Source organism: Amia ocellicauda, chromosome 2, assembly GCF_036373705.1.
Source record: "Amia ocellicauda isolate fAmiCal2 chromosome 2, fAmiCal2.hap1, whole genome shotgun sequence".
Classification (NCBI taxonomy): domain Eukaryota; kingdom Metazoa; phylum Chordata; class Actinopteri; order Amiiformes; family Amiidae; genus Amia; species Amia ocellicauda.
Window position 1 is genome coordinate 19,136,970 of NC_089851.1, and position 16,995 is coordinate 19,153,964.

Consider the following 16,995-nt stretch of genomic DNA (forward strand, 5'->3'; position numbering starts at 1 on the left):
TTTTCTTAATACTCAATCCACACAAATATGGTTAGTTTTACACAGCTGCATGTCATCTTACTTTTAACTTGGGCAGTTATCTTACAATAAAGATTAATTTTTAAATTTGAATCCTTATTACTTGGTAAAGCAAGAGGATATTTTTTCTTAATTCTAACAATTTGCTTTAAACAGGCACTATAGGATAAACAATCAACACAGCTGCAATATTTATCTACAGCCGTTAATTGAAAACAGTGATTTAATTACAATGCGAATTTCAGAAATTTGTAATGTGGAGATTTGTGCAATCTTTTCTTAAGGGTTCATGCATAGTAATTAAACTGTCTGTGTGTTTATGCATTATACAAAAATTTGATAAAGTACTGCACACATACAAGCATATACCATTTTATTTTTATTTCCATGATTTTACAAATAGAATTGCTGGAGCGAGGCAGCCCAACATCAGGTTTACCGATATGATCAACATTGAACCTCGGGCATATTCTTCTATTTGAAGTCTTACTCTAATTAGTTGCCACACTCGCACTGTTGGAAAAAATCCATATACAGATGTACTGATTTGGACATTTGAGTACCCAAATGTTTCCTCCCCTTAAGTTATAGAACAGACCTGCATGCCCTGCAGTAGTCTCTGGGTAAAGACCTTACATTTTGAACTAGACTTGTGTCCAGACAGATTTCTTAAGTTTAAAAAGAGTTTAAAACTATTTGATAGGTTTTTAAAATGATATGGAATCAGAACTTATTTTTCTGAATATATTGCAAGTTACTATAAAATCAGTTTATTTCAGTTTACTGATTTGGACATTTGAGTACCCAAATGTTTCCTCCCCTTAAGTTATAGAACAGACCTGCATGCCCTGCAGTAGTCTCTGGGTAAAGACCTTACATTTTGAACTAGACTTGTGTCCAGACAGATTTCTTAAGTTTAAAAAGAGTTTAAAACTATTTGATAGGTTTTTAAAATGATATGGAATCAGAACTTATTTTTCTGAATATATTGCAAGTTACTATAAAATCAGTTTATTTCAGTTAGTTAACGGGGGGAGACTTGTTTTTTCTTATACTAGCAAGAGGTCTTTTGCTCCAGTGCCCTGCTTCTAATCCATTTTGAAGAAAGTACTGCTAAGCGTTTTTCAGAACGGTTTCTATTTAGGGATTTATTTTCTGCTCATATTCCCTTGTTTTGCTTTCAAAAATTGAAATTTAAAGGGATCCCTCCCCCAGTAGACATTTAAAAAATGTTTAGTGGTTCATTAAAATATGCACAGTATTTCAACTGACTGGCAAAGACATCTAATGCATAACTTAACCCATTGTTTTTTCTGCTGTGATTATGCAAAATAATTACTGTACACGTCTCTCTTTATTAGCGTAACATGAACCGGCTGATGAATCTGTCAGTCCCCTTCCCCCTCACCTCTGCAGTACTGTCAGTCTACACAACACATTTCCCTTTATTATCTTTTAAGGGGCAGGTCCCTTGCAAAACCAAAAACTCTGCAGTTTCTGATCAACACCTGTTAGGTTGTTGGCTAAGCTTTTGTTTGCTGTATAAATACTGACTATAGTGAACTTGCCTGCTTTTAAAAAATATTAACCACATTGTGCAGTTTTGAATTTGTAACTGGTTAGAAAATATCACATGCAACGCATGCCCCGTCTGTCACTTTTACCTCAAACCAATGAGGAGTAATGATTCTTTATAGCTCAGTGGGTTAGTCATATTGGTCATGAGATGTGAATTAATCTGTGCTACTGTACTGAAATTAATTTTAAAATATCAGCAATTAGGCAGCACTAAAGGCCTAGCAAGGCCCCCACACACTGGACATATTGTCTAGAGAGCAGATATTGGTCGAATTTATTTGGAGAACTCAAATTTATATAAGCTGTAGACAGATGTTCATAATTTTTAAATTTGCACAGCGGTTTCCAAGAGACCTTTACATATTTTCAGACATCTGAATTTAATTTTACATTTCCCATGACTTTTCAAACTCGAAGCCCGTGACGATTGGAAAGCATGGATGTAGACTCTAGCACTGCAAAGGAGGCAGAGGCAGGCTAAGAAATTGCTGAACAGAAGAACCGTGTAAGGGAATATAAATTAGTTATAGATCACATGCAAATAGTAAACCCTTCCTTCTATTTCTATGGCAACCCAGGTGAATTCTCAAGTTACTAGATATAAGGTGGAATATGCATTAAAGTGGTATTTATGAGGGTTTTGTGAGTGTGTGTGTGTATATAATATATATATGCGTGTGTATGTGTGTATATATGTGTGCATGTGTATATATATTATATATAAATGTTATGAATACAGATTCCTAACTGATAAGGTGTAAGTAGCTCTAGTGTAAAATACTTTTTGGGTATTTCTTGGCACAATGTTTACTTAAAAGAAACAGTATACTATGGAAGGAACATATGGCGCACTATGGCAGTTCAGTACTGTTTTAGGTGCAACTTAAAATGGGTGGCATGCTGTTCAGTCCCTTGTGAAATATTTGTGGAAGAGTATCCTTTGTAGGTGTGTCATATCCATGACTGCGTTTTCTGGATTGTGGTCTATACAACAGAAAAACATCTGGAGGGCTGTGAACTCCCACTGTGACTGTGTGTGGAGAACCTTCAATAACACCCTCCCATTAAAGAACCTTGTACCATACCTTTCTCTGCAAGGCAGAGGAACAGGAACAGACTGCAAGCACTACACTGTTTGCCATGGCTCGCCGCCTTGCTTTTCCGTGTATCTTTTGACGTATAGAATATAGATTTTATAAAAAAGATTTCCCACCATTGGTTGGAAGAGATGGATTATACAGTATAAGAACATTTCTATTGTTTTTGATATATTATGTTAAACTGGTAGATTGCAATTTTGAGTACTGCTGCAGCCTATTTGTAATAGTCTTGAGGTTTTTGTTACAAATTTCTAGTCTGCATAAAACCAAATGATCTTGTAAGGAAATAATAGGCCTTATTTTTCAAAGCTGTTTTTTGGAAGACTATTAGGATTTCCTAGAAATATTTATATTCTCACTTGGTGTTAAGCAGGGCACTTAAGTCTAAGTAAACTTCTAAATGTTCTAAATTAAATCCAGGCATAAAGGAGTGCCAAAATGTAAAGCCAACATCCCAGAATGCTTCCAAGTGTGGTCTATTTTGTTCAGAGTGGTTGATTTTAAGATGGTTCTATTAGTGTATTGGAAGAACTCTATGGTTACAGTATTTTTCCTTTAATCTAGAAATACTTTTGTCATCTGACAATTGTTTCAATCGTGTGCATGACCTTGTCATGAAGAACAAGGTAGAATGCGGTCTCATTCCGCAATGTTGCAAGAGATTTTCTGTATTTGAAGTTAATTTAATGGACAAATTACCCAGTTATTATATATACATATATATATTTTCTTTTCTCATGGCTGCTTTAGAGTGTCTTATTGAGCATTGTAGCTGTGAGTCACCATTTGAGCTTGCAACTTGCATGTCAAATGCTGAGACTGTTTCCCCCGTAAACACAAGCCCGTAATGTCATTGTTGCTGTGTGAAGCTCTGGCATTGGTGTAGCTCAAGGTGACTCATCAGTGAGAGCAGGTGTTCTGTCAAGCCAGACCTCCCACTGGCCTTTTCCTCTTCCTCCTGTACATGGAGGCTGGCAATGCTGTGCACTCTTTTGGACTTTGGTGATTTGCATGTATAGATGTAAAAGGAAGTTTCAGTTGCAGTAGAAATCGCTTAATCTGAAATAACTGCAAACATTTTGTGGATAATCAGTGTGGGTTGAATTACTACACATGTAATACAATTTTCCAGTCACACAAGATCCCATGCAGTGCCTTTAAAATAAGGTAAATAAAATGGTGTAGTTGTAGAATTAAGCACAAATGCCTCAACCTTTTTTTTTTGTGTGATCAGAAATGGCCATTTGTACTGTGTAGATTGAAGTAGTTATCGCAATTTGAACAACTCAAATAAAATGTTATAGTGAAACTAATATCTCTAAAAGTATGGCATGCAGTACCCCTTCCCTTTCTTACTAAACTAGCTAAAGGCATGTATTTCTCTCTTCCTCCATATTGGTATTTCATCATGCACTCTGGATCTGCCATTCTACAAGACATTAAATCTGTTACCCGTAGTTCATAGCAGTAGAGCCTGTGCCTTGGGTCCTCTAAATTAAATTGTACGCAGCAGTCTATGATTTATAGAGGTCAGCAATCAAAAGCAATTCTGTCATCTCCTTGAACCAGGCACTTGCTCACTTCCTTGATAGACTTGCCTTCTTTTTCTTGTATGTGAAGTTTTGGGGAGCTCTGTTAGCCGTGATTTGATAAAAGAAAACCACAGAATGCTGTAGTGCAGGTGTTGAGAATGTTTGAAAGATGATTGAGGGAAGCAGATGGCTTTAGTCAGTGGCATCCAGCCAAAAGAGCAGGTGCTGGTCATGTGACCACTGGTTACCAGGGTAATCTGATTGCTCTTGGCGTGCAGATGAAAGGAAAGGGGCCCAGTGCTCGGCTATAGCATTGTATAATTTGTGGCAGTAAGAGCGGAAATAAATGCTGGAAGTGGAGCCTCATAGTAGGGGTGGCTCTTAGCCATGTGTGGTGTAAACTTTGGAGGAGATGAGAGGGAATACAGTATGTTGCTGTTTTTATTTTTTACGTTCTTGTTAAGCTTTAGAGCAGGTAAACTCTCACTAATAAATGTATACATTACACAAACATAATGTATATAACACATTATTTGCACTTGGAAATCCCTAATGCTACTGTGATGCGAAAGACAAAAGTTGTACATGTAAAGGCCAGCTTTATTTAACCAAAACTGTTGGCACCCTGTTTTAATGAATGCAGTCTGAATTGGCTTGATTTGTGAAAGTCATGCTTTTGTCCTATTTAACTTGTTTGCCTAGTATTGTCTTGCTTAAGTGAATGGAATATTTGTCTTTCCTACATAATGAGTCTTTCTGGAAAACCTTGATTTGCAATGTGCTTATTTTATCTACATGTATACCAATTATGAAATTTCTAAGGCATTAAACATGTTCCATTCAAAGCAATGTATTTTTAAAATGAGTTACAAGGCTAGCCTTATTTTTGTAATGGTATTACTGCAGATGGCTGAACTGTTTTTCTAATAGTTAACATGTCAAAACAAATGCCCTGGCAGTGGTTGAGGGCAATGTAGTCCCTTACTTCTCTTTATATCCTTCAACAGATAACCATCTTCTCTCTCAGACCGAGGAAGGTTAACCATAATGGCAATCCAATATGGATTATATGGACTAGGGTACACTGTTAATATACATGTTTTTATGTTGTCTGTATCACATTTGTTCATTTTTTGTGTAAGTCCTCAAGTAAGCATACATTTAAAGAACTCTGCATGGGCCAATAACAGGACTGTGTTCCTGAAAAGTGTATTGTAAGCCATTTGAAATGCTTTTTCTTTTTCTTTTTAACCAGATGGTGAACCTAAGGCCGTTTCCGGTTTGAATATTTTAAATAAACATTCATAGAGACACTACTAAAACTGTATTTGAAAAAGCAGTCTTCATTGTGGTGTTTACATTTAAATGCAAAATTTAAACCTGAAAGTGAAAACTTAGCCAAATGCTGTATGTATATACAGAATTACATAGATGACTGTATTAGGAACTGTAGTACTTGTTTGTGAATTACATTATAACATGGCTTGAGTTCCCAACTTTTTGAAGTGGGTTAGATTTATTTATCTGTCCCTTTTCTCACTTTTCCCCAGTGTTAAAAAGGCTGAACCTGAAACAAGCACTACAAAGAAAAAGGAACTGAAGCGCAAGCGGGAATCCTCTGAAAATTCAGATTTGGAAAAAACACCCCCCCGTTCGCCAGAGGAGGAGGATGATCTGGGCATTCAGGTAAAGATACTTAATCTTATCGGCTGTTGGGAATAAGGCAAGTGACAGAACTGGGTTATTCCATGGGACCTGTTACAAAATTTCAGGTGCAGTGAAGGCACTCTATCATGGTTACCTATGGGACTAGGCAATACGCTCATTACAGATGAGCACATTTGCATTGAGAAACATCTAATTGGAACAAGTTTTTATACGAAGGTGGTCTACAAAGCATACTTTTAGAGTTCACTTTACACTTCGTTTCTCTGTTGTGGATCGAAGGTCTTCTGTAGTACAGCATGTGCTTACACACAGGGCATAGTCTCTTCCACCGATGCACGGGCTGTGCAGCTGTAAAGCAATAATTACTCTTGTATATAGAGGGATACTTTTCAGTGCTGGAATTGAGGATTGTCTGAAGGTTGTCATACTTGTCTAGACACAAACACTCCTGTAGTTATCATGAAGGTTACCTTTTTTGGAGGGTATTATTTACAATACATTGAAGCTACCACAGCAGCCAAGGTTTTGCACGCTTCATATGCAGTACTGAAAAGTTGCAAGCATGAGCAGGACAAGAAAACAAAATGGATCACAAGTAGTGTAAGTACAGTTGTGATTGTGCTCTCCTCTGTCAAAATACATGTAAATATGAAACATACCCCTGGTGTTTCCCAAATGACACCGGGTAAAAGAAAACATTCAGCTGAAATGAAATGCTGGTCTCAATGCTGTAATTTTCTGAAAATTATTTCTCTCCCCCACCTGTGATACAACCTGTACTTTTATGTTCTGTTAGAGGATGTACTTCCTCCCATATTTGTGCATTATTGCAAAGCCCATGTTTTCAAATGTATGAAACAAATGCTGTTTACTAGTGGGTGGGGTGGTGTTGGAAAAGGCTTTAAAAGATGCCAGATTTTCAGATGCTATATACATCTAACTTGCATTTTAATTTTCCCATCTCAAATTTCTCAATCAGTGCTTAAATCTGTTCAATTCTCTCGTTTTTTCTACCATTGTTTTACTTTGCTGTACATGAATGACAGGTTTCCTTTCAGTTTGGTAAACTGAGTTGGAGTGTTTCAACATTCCTTTAACTATAGTGTTTCTGAGCTTCAGATGCTCAATCTATGAATTTAGACCTAAAAAATCTATTTGGTGACAAGCATTTCTCCATGACTTCTCTATAGTTATATACTTTGTGTGTTTTAAAAGATCTTTTTGGTTTTGCATTTTGTTTTTATATATGTATATGTATGTGTGTGTGTGTGTGTGTGTGTGTGTGTATATATATATATATATATATATATATATATACACACACACACATATATATATATACCTTATAAGGTGGATTTAGTTTTATGATAAACAATGTATCTAAGGAGCAACATAAAGTAAAATTGATTTATTGATGTTTGCACTGCGTAGAGATTTTCAAATTAACCATCCCCCAAATAAAAAAAGACACAGCTTTTTCAGTCTTGTACGTTATACATTTTATAATGTATATGTGTGAATGGAATGGCTGCCATGCATGTAGAGATGCTGAAAAAAATTGAGAAAATTGCAGTGGTCTCAATTTTTTCCAGAGCTGTATATGTGTATTAGTACACATACAAGAATGTTTTAAGTTTTGTAAAGCTGTTTATTGCCCATGTTGAGTTTTTCTTCATATGGTGACCTCTAAACAAAAGCAATTTAAGTGTTTGTAACCACCTGTTCTGGTGGGTAAATGTGCAGTTCCTTGGTAGTTCTTTGGCTTTAATCCATTGTAGCAGTGTACCTTAATGTAGTAAATTCAGTATGGCTTTAAGCATATGGAAGCAGTTAAAATAAAATGATTTAGAAACTTCCAATGACCTGTGGTTTTGACGTGCTGTAATTGTCTTGTTTCCCTGAGTTTAAGACTGTCATCTTAAGGCCCTTGACAAATCTTAAATATGGTTTTAACCCATACAATTCAAATTAACCTTTCTTCTCTGCACCACAGACTTTCTGGCAAGTGTCATGCTATGTGCACACAATTACCATGTTTCACCTTCTGCCAGACAATGGTCTTTTAGCTTTTGTTACTTAAAAGAGAAATAGCTTGCTTTTAAAGCCATAATAACCTGTCATTGCAGAAGAGGCGTTCCAGCCGGCAGGTTAAGAGAAAGCGGTACACTGAGGACTTGGAGTTCAAAATTTCGGATGATGAAGCTGAGGATGCGGACGCACCAGGACGGAAATCTCCACCAAACACTTCACAGTCGGAGCAGCAGGTCAGCCTTCAGCATGTAGACTGACTGTTTCACACAGGATGCATTATTTCAAATTTGATATAATTTTGCTGAAATATCTAGTTTTGGGTGTCTATTCATATATTCTTTTTACTCTTAGGAGGCTCCTGATGCAGAGGGCCCTGTTGTGGAAAAGATTATGGGTATACGCATGGCAAAGAAGCAGGTGAGAAGCAAAAAAAAAACCCTACGAAATCAGCCTCATTTATTTTGAATGCTTGCTATAAGACAGCACTTAGGAAGATTGAAAGGTTATGCTTTCAAGCAGCTGTCTGGGGTGAGAATAAGTGTAATACTACCACAGATTTGTTAACTTTAAAGAGAATTGGAGTGATAGTATTTCCTCATTTAAAAGCCAAATTTTGATCACAAGATTGACAGCAATGACGAGCCGAAGCAATTCTAGCCATGCAAAGTCTAAACTCCTTTCATAGGTGTAATGTGCAAACTTCTGTTTGCCTTTCACCCTTTTAGATGCAAACGGCATTAGTTTACACATCATTCCTTTCAAACATCCTGAAAAATAAGTCTTGAACGAGTCAGCCAAAAATAATACTTGTGGCTTTTAGTAGTGCAGCTGCAAATTGGCTGCTGCCTGAGGAAATGGTACGTTTGGCGTCTGCTTAACACTGTGGTTTTGGCAGGAAGCCAGGCTCCGGGTCAGGTTATTGTGAATGGAACTGCGTGTGGTTGAGGAGGAGTTAAAATGATTCATGACTCGGTTGACACGGAGCACAGAGTGGTTGGGATTGATAGTTTTTGGTGAGGGATTACAGTAAAGTGAAAATTCCCTTTCAGAAGCAGGATTGCATGCGTTTCTAAGTTGCCATAAAGCATGCGAGAGCTGTAGTAATTGCCTTAGGTGAAGAAACTGATTAAATAGCCATGGCAGATATTTTTTTTAGGTACATAAACCTTTAAATGTGCTTCTTATTGCAGATGGATTCTGGAGAGGAAGTGGAAGTTGAAGAATTTTATGTGAAATTCAAAAACTTGTGAGTGCCTGCTCTAATTTTAAGCGTGTAATGTAATTTCCTCATCAGAAATAACTAATGACTAGATAAGGTATTATAAGGGATTAAATCTTAAACCTCCAAAATGCCTTCAGCAGAGAAGTGACTTCTGTTCTAAATAAACATGGCTGTTATTTCAAGAATTCAATTTGCCTTTGAAATATAATTTTATGCTTCTCATCTAAGGTTATACAGGGCTGCTGTTAGAGCTTAAAAAAAAATGTATACATGTCATGCCAGATTTTAGTTTTATTGGTTCTGCATTCTGACCTCCCCAACAATTATTTCTACAGTTTAGTGTAATACTTGCTTGTTCAGTTTGTCTACAGTGTTCCCTGTAGACCACTAATTATAAAGCACTAGTAATTGTTGACCACATAAAGCCCAATATGAAATATGACTTGTTAGTGTAATCAATCAAGTTTTTATTAGCACTAAAGGTTGAAAAATGGTACAATAATGGAAAAGGGCTTAGCATTGGTCAAACAGATTTGATCTTTAATGTTAATGTAGTGTAGCAATGACAAGTTTAAACATTTTTATATTACTTGGCAAAATTCCTTGCTTCAATACCTAAAGCACACCTTAGAAAGCAATGCAAGGCCTATGTGCGGAATAAGTTTGCTTCATAGTTTATGCAGTTCCTCTGGTGTTAAGCTTGTGTAAGCTCTCTGTAAAAGTTTTTCTTGGCTTAAGAAGGCAGATTGATGGGCAACCTTTTTTCTTTTACATAACAATGTGTTAGCAGGTATTTCAAATTCCTATATCAATCTCCAAGAAGCACTTCAATCATCATTAGTTTTACTAGGAGTTATACAAGAAGTTTGTTAGAACGACTGATCTGCCTCTTGCTTCCAGTTCATACCTCCACTGTCGATGGGCGGATGTGGAGGAGCTGGAGAAGGACAAGAGAGTCCACCAGAAGATCAAGAGGTTCAAGGCTAAGCAGTCCCTCAACAGCTTCCTCAGTGAGGTGAGCATGCTCCTCCTGCTTGTTCCCATAGGACCGGATAGGTTCTGCATTAACTGAAGCTTTCTGTTCATTAGTGGTCATATCTGAGCTGGCATTTAAGGTCCTTTAAAATATTTAATATACATGTATAAATCGGAATTAAAAAAAAAAAAAAAACTGATACAAGCATTAACAATTAGTCATCAGTTTATAGTATTAAAATCCTGACTTGTCCTCTGATCAAATTAACATTCCATTAGATTATATTGTCCAAAATTGTAGGCAAGCCTTGCTAATTTCCACACTGCTTGCTGCACATTGAGGAATACCAAGCAGCTGAAACGCATTGCATCTGAAAAGCCCTTTTGATTGCTCATTAGTGGATTGTAATTTCACACTTCATTTAAAATATTCTTAAACATTCTCTCACAGTAAAGGGGGTTTCGCACAATAATTAAGAGGCCCAGTTCACAAAGCCTGAGGAATTTGCTTTCCTCATGGGGAGTAATCCTGCTGAATTGTACCACTTTAATTAATGTGATTTGGGTTTTACTGTCATAAATTCTCTTCGATAAATGTAATATTTTGTTCCCCTCGTTGCTCAGATGGACGATGAGCCTTTCAATCCAGACTATGTGGAAGTGGATAGGATCCTGGATGTTTCACACAGCACTGATGACAACGGAGAGGTACTTCACACATTTTCAATTTGGAATATTTTCAGGTCATATGTATGTATAGTTCAATATTTAACACCCTGTGCTGGTATTTGAGGGTGCATTTTATAAAATAAAACTAATACAAATGGTCAGCTGGCCATATGGAATCTGTTTTGCTTATCCTTATAGTAAACCGTTTTGATAGTTATTTTTGTTGTCCATTATAACTTCCACATTAAATCTTCCACAGCCTTTCGCACACTATCTTGTGAAGTGGTGTTCCCTTCCTTATGAAGACAGCACCTGGGAACTGAAGCAGGATATTGACCCAGCCAAGATTGAAGAATTTGAGAAACGTATAGCTCGAGAGCCGGAGGTGGAGCGAGTGGTAGGAATTGGCACTGCTTTTTCTTTTTTAATATGGGGGAAAAGGCCATGTTCTTGCGGTCACTAGGAAACCACTAATGGGAATTGTTTTATTTAAAACAGGAACGACCTCCTACGAGCGACTGGCAGAAATCCGAGAGTTCCAGGGAATATAAAAATGGCAATGCACTCAGGGAATACCAGCTGGAGGGAGTCAACTGGCTGCTCTTCAATTGGTACAACACGTATGTGTACAATTAGTTATAACTACTTTTCAATGGGAGTGCTGTCCCCTTTTTCACTGGTGAAATAAACCCTTCACAAATGCCACTCTTTCTCTATGTATTTTTGTTTTTTATACTATGGAGTGGTTTAAATATGGTTGAAAAATTACTTTTGAATATGCAAAGTGAAGTATTCAGGATATGCTCTTTGAGCCAAAAACTGAACTAAAACAAGTGCTGGGAGCAAGCCATGGGGATTTCCTCTTTCTCTTCTCCAAGCTGCTCCTTTTCCACAGTTAAATAACCTGATCAGTTTGAGCTCCTAGTTGTTTAACAAGGTTTTTTTTTTTTTTTTTCCCCAGACGAAACTGCATTTTGGCAGATGAAATGGGCCTGGGAAAAACCATCCAGTCCATCACATTCCTCTATGAGATTTACTTGAAGGGAATTCAAGGTCCTTTCCTTGTAATCGCACCACTGTCTACCATTCCTAACTGGGAGAGGGAATTTCACACGTGGACTGAACTCAACGTGGTGGTGTATCACGGGAGCCAAGCTAGCCGGAGAGCAATACAGACGTACGAGATGAATTTCAGGGACGCGCAGGTAGGAACTGGCTTCAGTTTGAATTCCGGTGTCTTTTAAACTTGCTGCCTTTTGTGTAAAACGGTAGAATGAAAGCAGTTTTACAACATCAAATTGTGATAAGTATACATTTATTCTGTGTATTTTTGTTACCATCTAAAAGTAGAAGGATTTATTAATGTTAGAATCGGAAGAATACAGCTGCACCCTTTTCAGTGTTCTTAGGATTTATTCTCCCTGTAACATGCTGTTCACTTCAGGGTCGAGTGATAAAGGGAGCCTACAAATTCCATGCTGTCATCACCACTTTTGAAATGATACTGACTGACTGCCCGGAACTGCGCAACATTCAGTGGCGATGTGTTGTCATTGATGAGGCCCATAGATTGAAGAACAGGAATTGCAAGCTGCTGGAAGGGCTTAAAATGATGGATATGGTTAGTATCACCTCAAAGCTGAAATATGTGTGACACTATCAGTTTGTCATTGCGTGGTGTTGATGTGCTCATTTACACGCTCCTTTTGTTTTGTAGGAACACAAGGTTCTGCTCACGGGGACTCCATTACAGAACACTGTTGAAGAACTCTTCAGTCTGCTGAATTTCTTGGAACCGGAGAGGTTTCCTTCAGAGTCCACATTCATGCAAGAGTTTGGAGATTTGAAAACCGAGGAACAGGTATTATAGCTTAATGCTGCATGTTTTTTGTGGCATTATGTATCCTCTATAACCAGGGAAAGGGAATTAATTTAAAACCATTAACTGGTATTTTTTCTAGACTTGAGCTTTTTCAGTAGCTTTAGATGGGTCCCAGTCGCCCCTCAAAGGTGTGTTGCAGGAGGAAGAGGAACAGATAGCCATATGACGGAATTGTATTCAGGTGAAGGGAACAGTATTGTCTTAACAGTAAGTTAGGGACGCATCTGTTTAAGTAATAAGTGCTGCAGTGCAAAGGCTATGAAATGCTTAAAGCAAGTTGTAATAAGACAACCTGCACATTTTCAATGCTACGCCTTTACCGCATAAACACATTTTCCATGTTGTCACCTTTCATTATCTGTTGGTCTTGGTGGTTGCAATTTAGTTGAAGTCTTGTGGTATTAGTGGAGATGTGAATGTGGTGTTTACATCCAGAACTTTGAACAACAAAATTTTTGGTTGTAGGTGCAAAAACTCCAAGGTATTTTGAAACCAATGATGCTGAGGCGACTAAAGGAGGATGTTGAGAAGAACTTGGCACCAAAGGAAGAGACCATCATTGAGGTAGAGCTGACCAACATCCAGAAGAAATACTACCGAGCTATTCTGGAGAAGAACTTTGCTTTCCTTTCGAAAGGAGGAGCAGCTGGCGGAGGAGGTGGAGGTGGCGGTGGCGGTGGGAATGCAAATGTACCAAACCTTTTAAACACTATGATGGAACTTAGAAAGTGCTGCAACCATCCATACCTTATTAATGGTAAGTAATATATTTATGTTCTTGGTTCTGTGATAAGTTTTCATAATGTGATTGAATGGACTTTTAAATATTTTATTTTAACCTGTTAGGGATGTTTATTGAAATTGTATGAGGGGAAAACAAATAATTACATGTCTATCATTACCTTCAAAAATGCTGAAATGGTTTTACTGTGGTGTCTAAATTATATATGCTACAGGCATTTCCTTTTATGTAATTTTGTGTCAAAGATTAGTATGTTGTAAATGTGCTAGTCTCTTATTTGTAGTGAACTTTATTCTTGAAATAAATACAGGGTGTATATGTGTGCATCGTGATTGACGGCCATTTCGATTACATCTTGGTGTGGTATCGGAGTTGAAGAGAGTTTTGTGCAGCCTGTTTGAAAGGATGGATTTCTTACTCCCGAGAGCGGGGTGAAGGAAATGAGTGAAGCCAAGCTGTCTGTTATTTATAATGAATTTGCTGGTATCCCCCCACCCTCCCCTTCTATCTTGCTGATGCAGGTGCTGAAGAGAAAATTCTGGAAGAGTTCAGGGAGACTCATCATTCAGACTATCCAGATTTTCACCTCCAGGCGATGATCCAGGCTGCTGGAAAGCTGGTGCTGATTGACAAGCTGCTGCCAAAACTGAAGGCTGGTGGCCACAGGGTGCTTGTCTTTTCCCAGATGGTCCGATGCCTGGACATTTTGGAGGACTACCTCATCCAGAGAAGGTATGACTTAGCAGCATGTAATATTACACCCCCTAATGTTCCCCCTCCCCCATATACACTGAGACACGCACTGGAAAAAAAAAAACACAAACTGGGGGGGGGGTATTTGACGCAAAACAAAGATGCAGGCAGCTTCAGTTGTACTTCTGCCATCGAGAGTATATCTATTTAGAATATTAATTGTGTACTCCACAGATGGACTTTCTTTCAGTTCTTCTTCTTTGTGTCATGGGGTTTGTTGCATTATCTAATTAATGCCTAGAAACATTTTTATTTGAATAACCCTGGAGGAATATGAGAGAACACATAATTAAACTAATTTCAGCACGGCTAAGTAGAATATAAATCATCTTCCACTTTTTTTTTGCACAACATGTTGAATTACGATGGAATATATTGTAATTAAGTGCTTCAAGACAATTATCTTCACGTTACCTCATAATTAGTGTTAAACTACATACGTTTGACTTTTTTTTTTTTTTTTTTTTTTTTTTTTTCCCCCCCCAACATCACCTTCAGATACCCCTACGAACGAATTGATGGCCGAGTACGGGGCAACCTTCGACAGGCAGCTATAGACCGGTTCTCTAGACCGGATTCTGATCGGTTTGTATTTCTGCTGTGCACAAGAGCAGGCGGCTTGGGAATCAACCTCACCGCTGCCGATACCTGCATTATCTTTGATTCTGACTGGAACCCTCAGAACGATTTGCAGGTAAGATGGGGGCAACTGGCCTACACTTAGAAGTAATTCGTCCATTTCCATGAGATTATATTTAATTGTATTGCTTCCCCTGCAGGCTCAAGCAAGATGCCACCGAATCGGGCAGAGCAAAGCTGTCAAAATCTACCGCTTGATCACCAGGAATTCCTACGAAAGAGAAATGTTTGACAAAGCCAGTTTGAAGCTAGGTCTGGATAAGGCTGTACTGCAGTCCATGAGTGGTAGAGAGAATGCAGCTAATGGCGTAAGTACACTGGACTAGTAAACTGTGTGGTTTTAAAAACATATATGATAATTGGAATCAGGGCACATTTCTATGGAGTGTAGAAGTAGGAATCTCAGGATAACACTTTCTTATGCTGTCTAGAGGATACTGTACATTAAGACCTTCCATTGTGATGACTTATTTTAGGGAATTCTGAGGCTATATTAAGGGAGGCAATTTCTTCCCTTTATTATGTGTTCTGTACATTTGCAACTCTCAAATTTACTTAATATTTATTAGTCTTGGAAAAACAAACTAGGATATTTATCATTTGGTATTTACATATGGTGCTATTTAGAATATTCATTCAGACTACTTCACTGTATTACTATTATTGTAGTCTAATCTTAATGTAAAATGTTCAGTCTAAATTTGCCAACATTTAGTCGGCTTTATTTCAGGTTACATTTTTACATTTATCAGTTGTGAAAATCTGAATCTCAGATATATAGGTAATTGTTCTCGTTCGTACATAGAAAGGAAATGCGACTTGTAGACCCAAATGCACTAAAGTGTCATGAGCAACAACTTGCTTTCAGGAGTTCCTTTTCAAGGATTTTATTTCTTAGCAGATGCTCTTGACCAGGGCGACTTACAAAATGTATAGTAAGGAGAATTACAAAAATGTATAAATGTCTGTGTTTATAGATGGATAAATAAATTATAGAATTGCATTTACTGCTCTAAGCCTATTTCATAATGTACATATCAGGCCAAAGATATTAATTTAAATAAATAATATGGTGCTAACCATATTCTCAAGCTTTTTACATTTACTGCTTTTCTCAAAATGCCATGGATGGGCGTGTGGTGCTAACTGACATTCAAAGGTCATTTACAATATTGAGAATTTTGCACGAGACAAAAGTATTTGTCAGTCAGACATGATTAATTGCTAATGGAAGGTAATGAATGGTGGTTTAATGTGAATGCATTCAACGTTTCAGGTGCAGCAGCTTTCCAAGAAGGAAATTGAAGATCTGCTTCGTAAAGGAGCATATGGAGCACTGATGGATGAAGAGGATGAAGGGTCCAAATTCTGTGAAGAAGATATTGATCAAATCTTACAGAGACGAACACAGACCATTACCATTGAGTCTGAGGGAAAAGGTTCCACTTTTGCCAAGGTAAAATTGCCCTTAGGAAATGCAATAAACTTGAGCACTGATTCAGGAAATGTCACCCTGCAAGGCCCTAATTACTCATGATGTACAACAGATGCATCTGTTATATGACAAGAAGACCTTGTAAATAAGTGTTTTAGATTATGGTCATTAATGCACTTTTGTTACCAGAATGCTAATTGTGTGCATTTATACTCCTTAAGGCGAGCTTTGTATCATCGGGGAACAGAACGGATATATCTTTGGAAGATCCTGATTTCTGGCAAAAATGGGCTAAGAAAGCAGAACTGGATATGGATGCAATAAACGGAAGAGTAAGAGATTAACAAAACTGCTAATGCAGTTATTGACAGCTGCTGGGAAAATATAATTTACACTTCTTTTTGCAGGAATACAATGGTCATGCAAAAGACTTGGATCAGTAAATATATGCTATGTTCATATTGTCGGCTTCTAGACAATGCATTTGAGCAGATGTCTCTGATTTTGTATGAACTTATGTAGATATTCTATTACAAATCGGCCGTTTCCAGCTACAATAGTAATTTACAACATTAACAATGTCTACACTGTATTTCTGATCCATTTGTTATTTTAATGGAAAATTGCTTTTCTTTTGAAAACAAGGAAATTTCTAAGTGACTCCAAACCTTTAAATGGTAGTGTAGATATTTCCCCCAAGCCGATGGTGCATAAGACAGTGATATTAAATAAAGGCAGTTCAATTAAGTTG

At 37.5% G+C, this 16,995-nt stretch overlaps 1 protein-coding gene across 2 annotated transcripts in view; it reads left to right on the forward strand.

Moving 5' to 3' along the window:
* chd7 (chromodomain helicase DNA binding protein 7) overlaps nt 1-16,995 on the forward strand; it is a 74,887-nt gene that overhangs the window by 37,019 nt on the left and 20,873 nt on the right. For both annotated transcript variants that reach the window (XM_066720193.1, XM_066720202.1), the window contains exons 4-20: nt 5,779-5,914; nt 8,023-8,160; nt 8,279-8,344; nt 9,118-9,173; nt 10,050-10,164; nt 10,749-10,832; nt 11,053-11,190; nt 11,292-11,413; nt 11,755-11,998; nt 12,238-12,414; nt 12,511-12,654; nt 13,141-13,432; nt 13,939-14,149; nt 14,669-14,864; nt 14,950-15,117; nt 16,086-16,265; nt 16,466-16,576. In XM_066720193.1, coding sequence (XP_066576290.1) covers nt 5,779-5,914; nt 8,023-8,160; nt 8,279-8,344; nt 9,118-9,173; nt 10,050-10,164; nt 10,749-10,832; nt 11,053-11,190; nt 11,292-11,413; nt 11,755-11,998; nt 12,238-12,414; nt 12,511-12,654; nt 13,141-13,432; nt 13,939-14,149; nt 14,669-14,864; nt 14,950-15,117; nt 16,086-16,265; nt 16,466-16,576 — 2,578 coding nt within the window. The remainder of the gene's footprint in view (nt 1-5,778; nt 5,915-8,022; nt 8,161-8,278; nt 8,345-9,117; nt 9,174-10,049; nt 10,165-10,748; nt 10,833-11,052; nt 11,191-11,291; nt 11,414-11,754; nt 11,999-12,237; nt 12,415-12,510; nt 12,655-13,140; nt 13,433-13,938; nt 14,150-14,668; nt 14,865-14,949; nt 15,118-16,085; nt 16,266-16,465; nt 16,577-16,995) is intronic.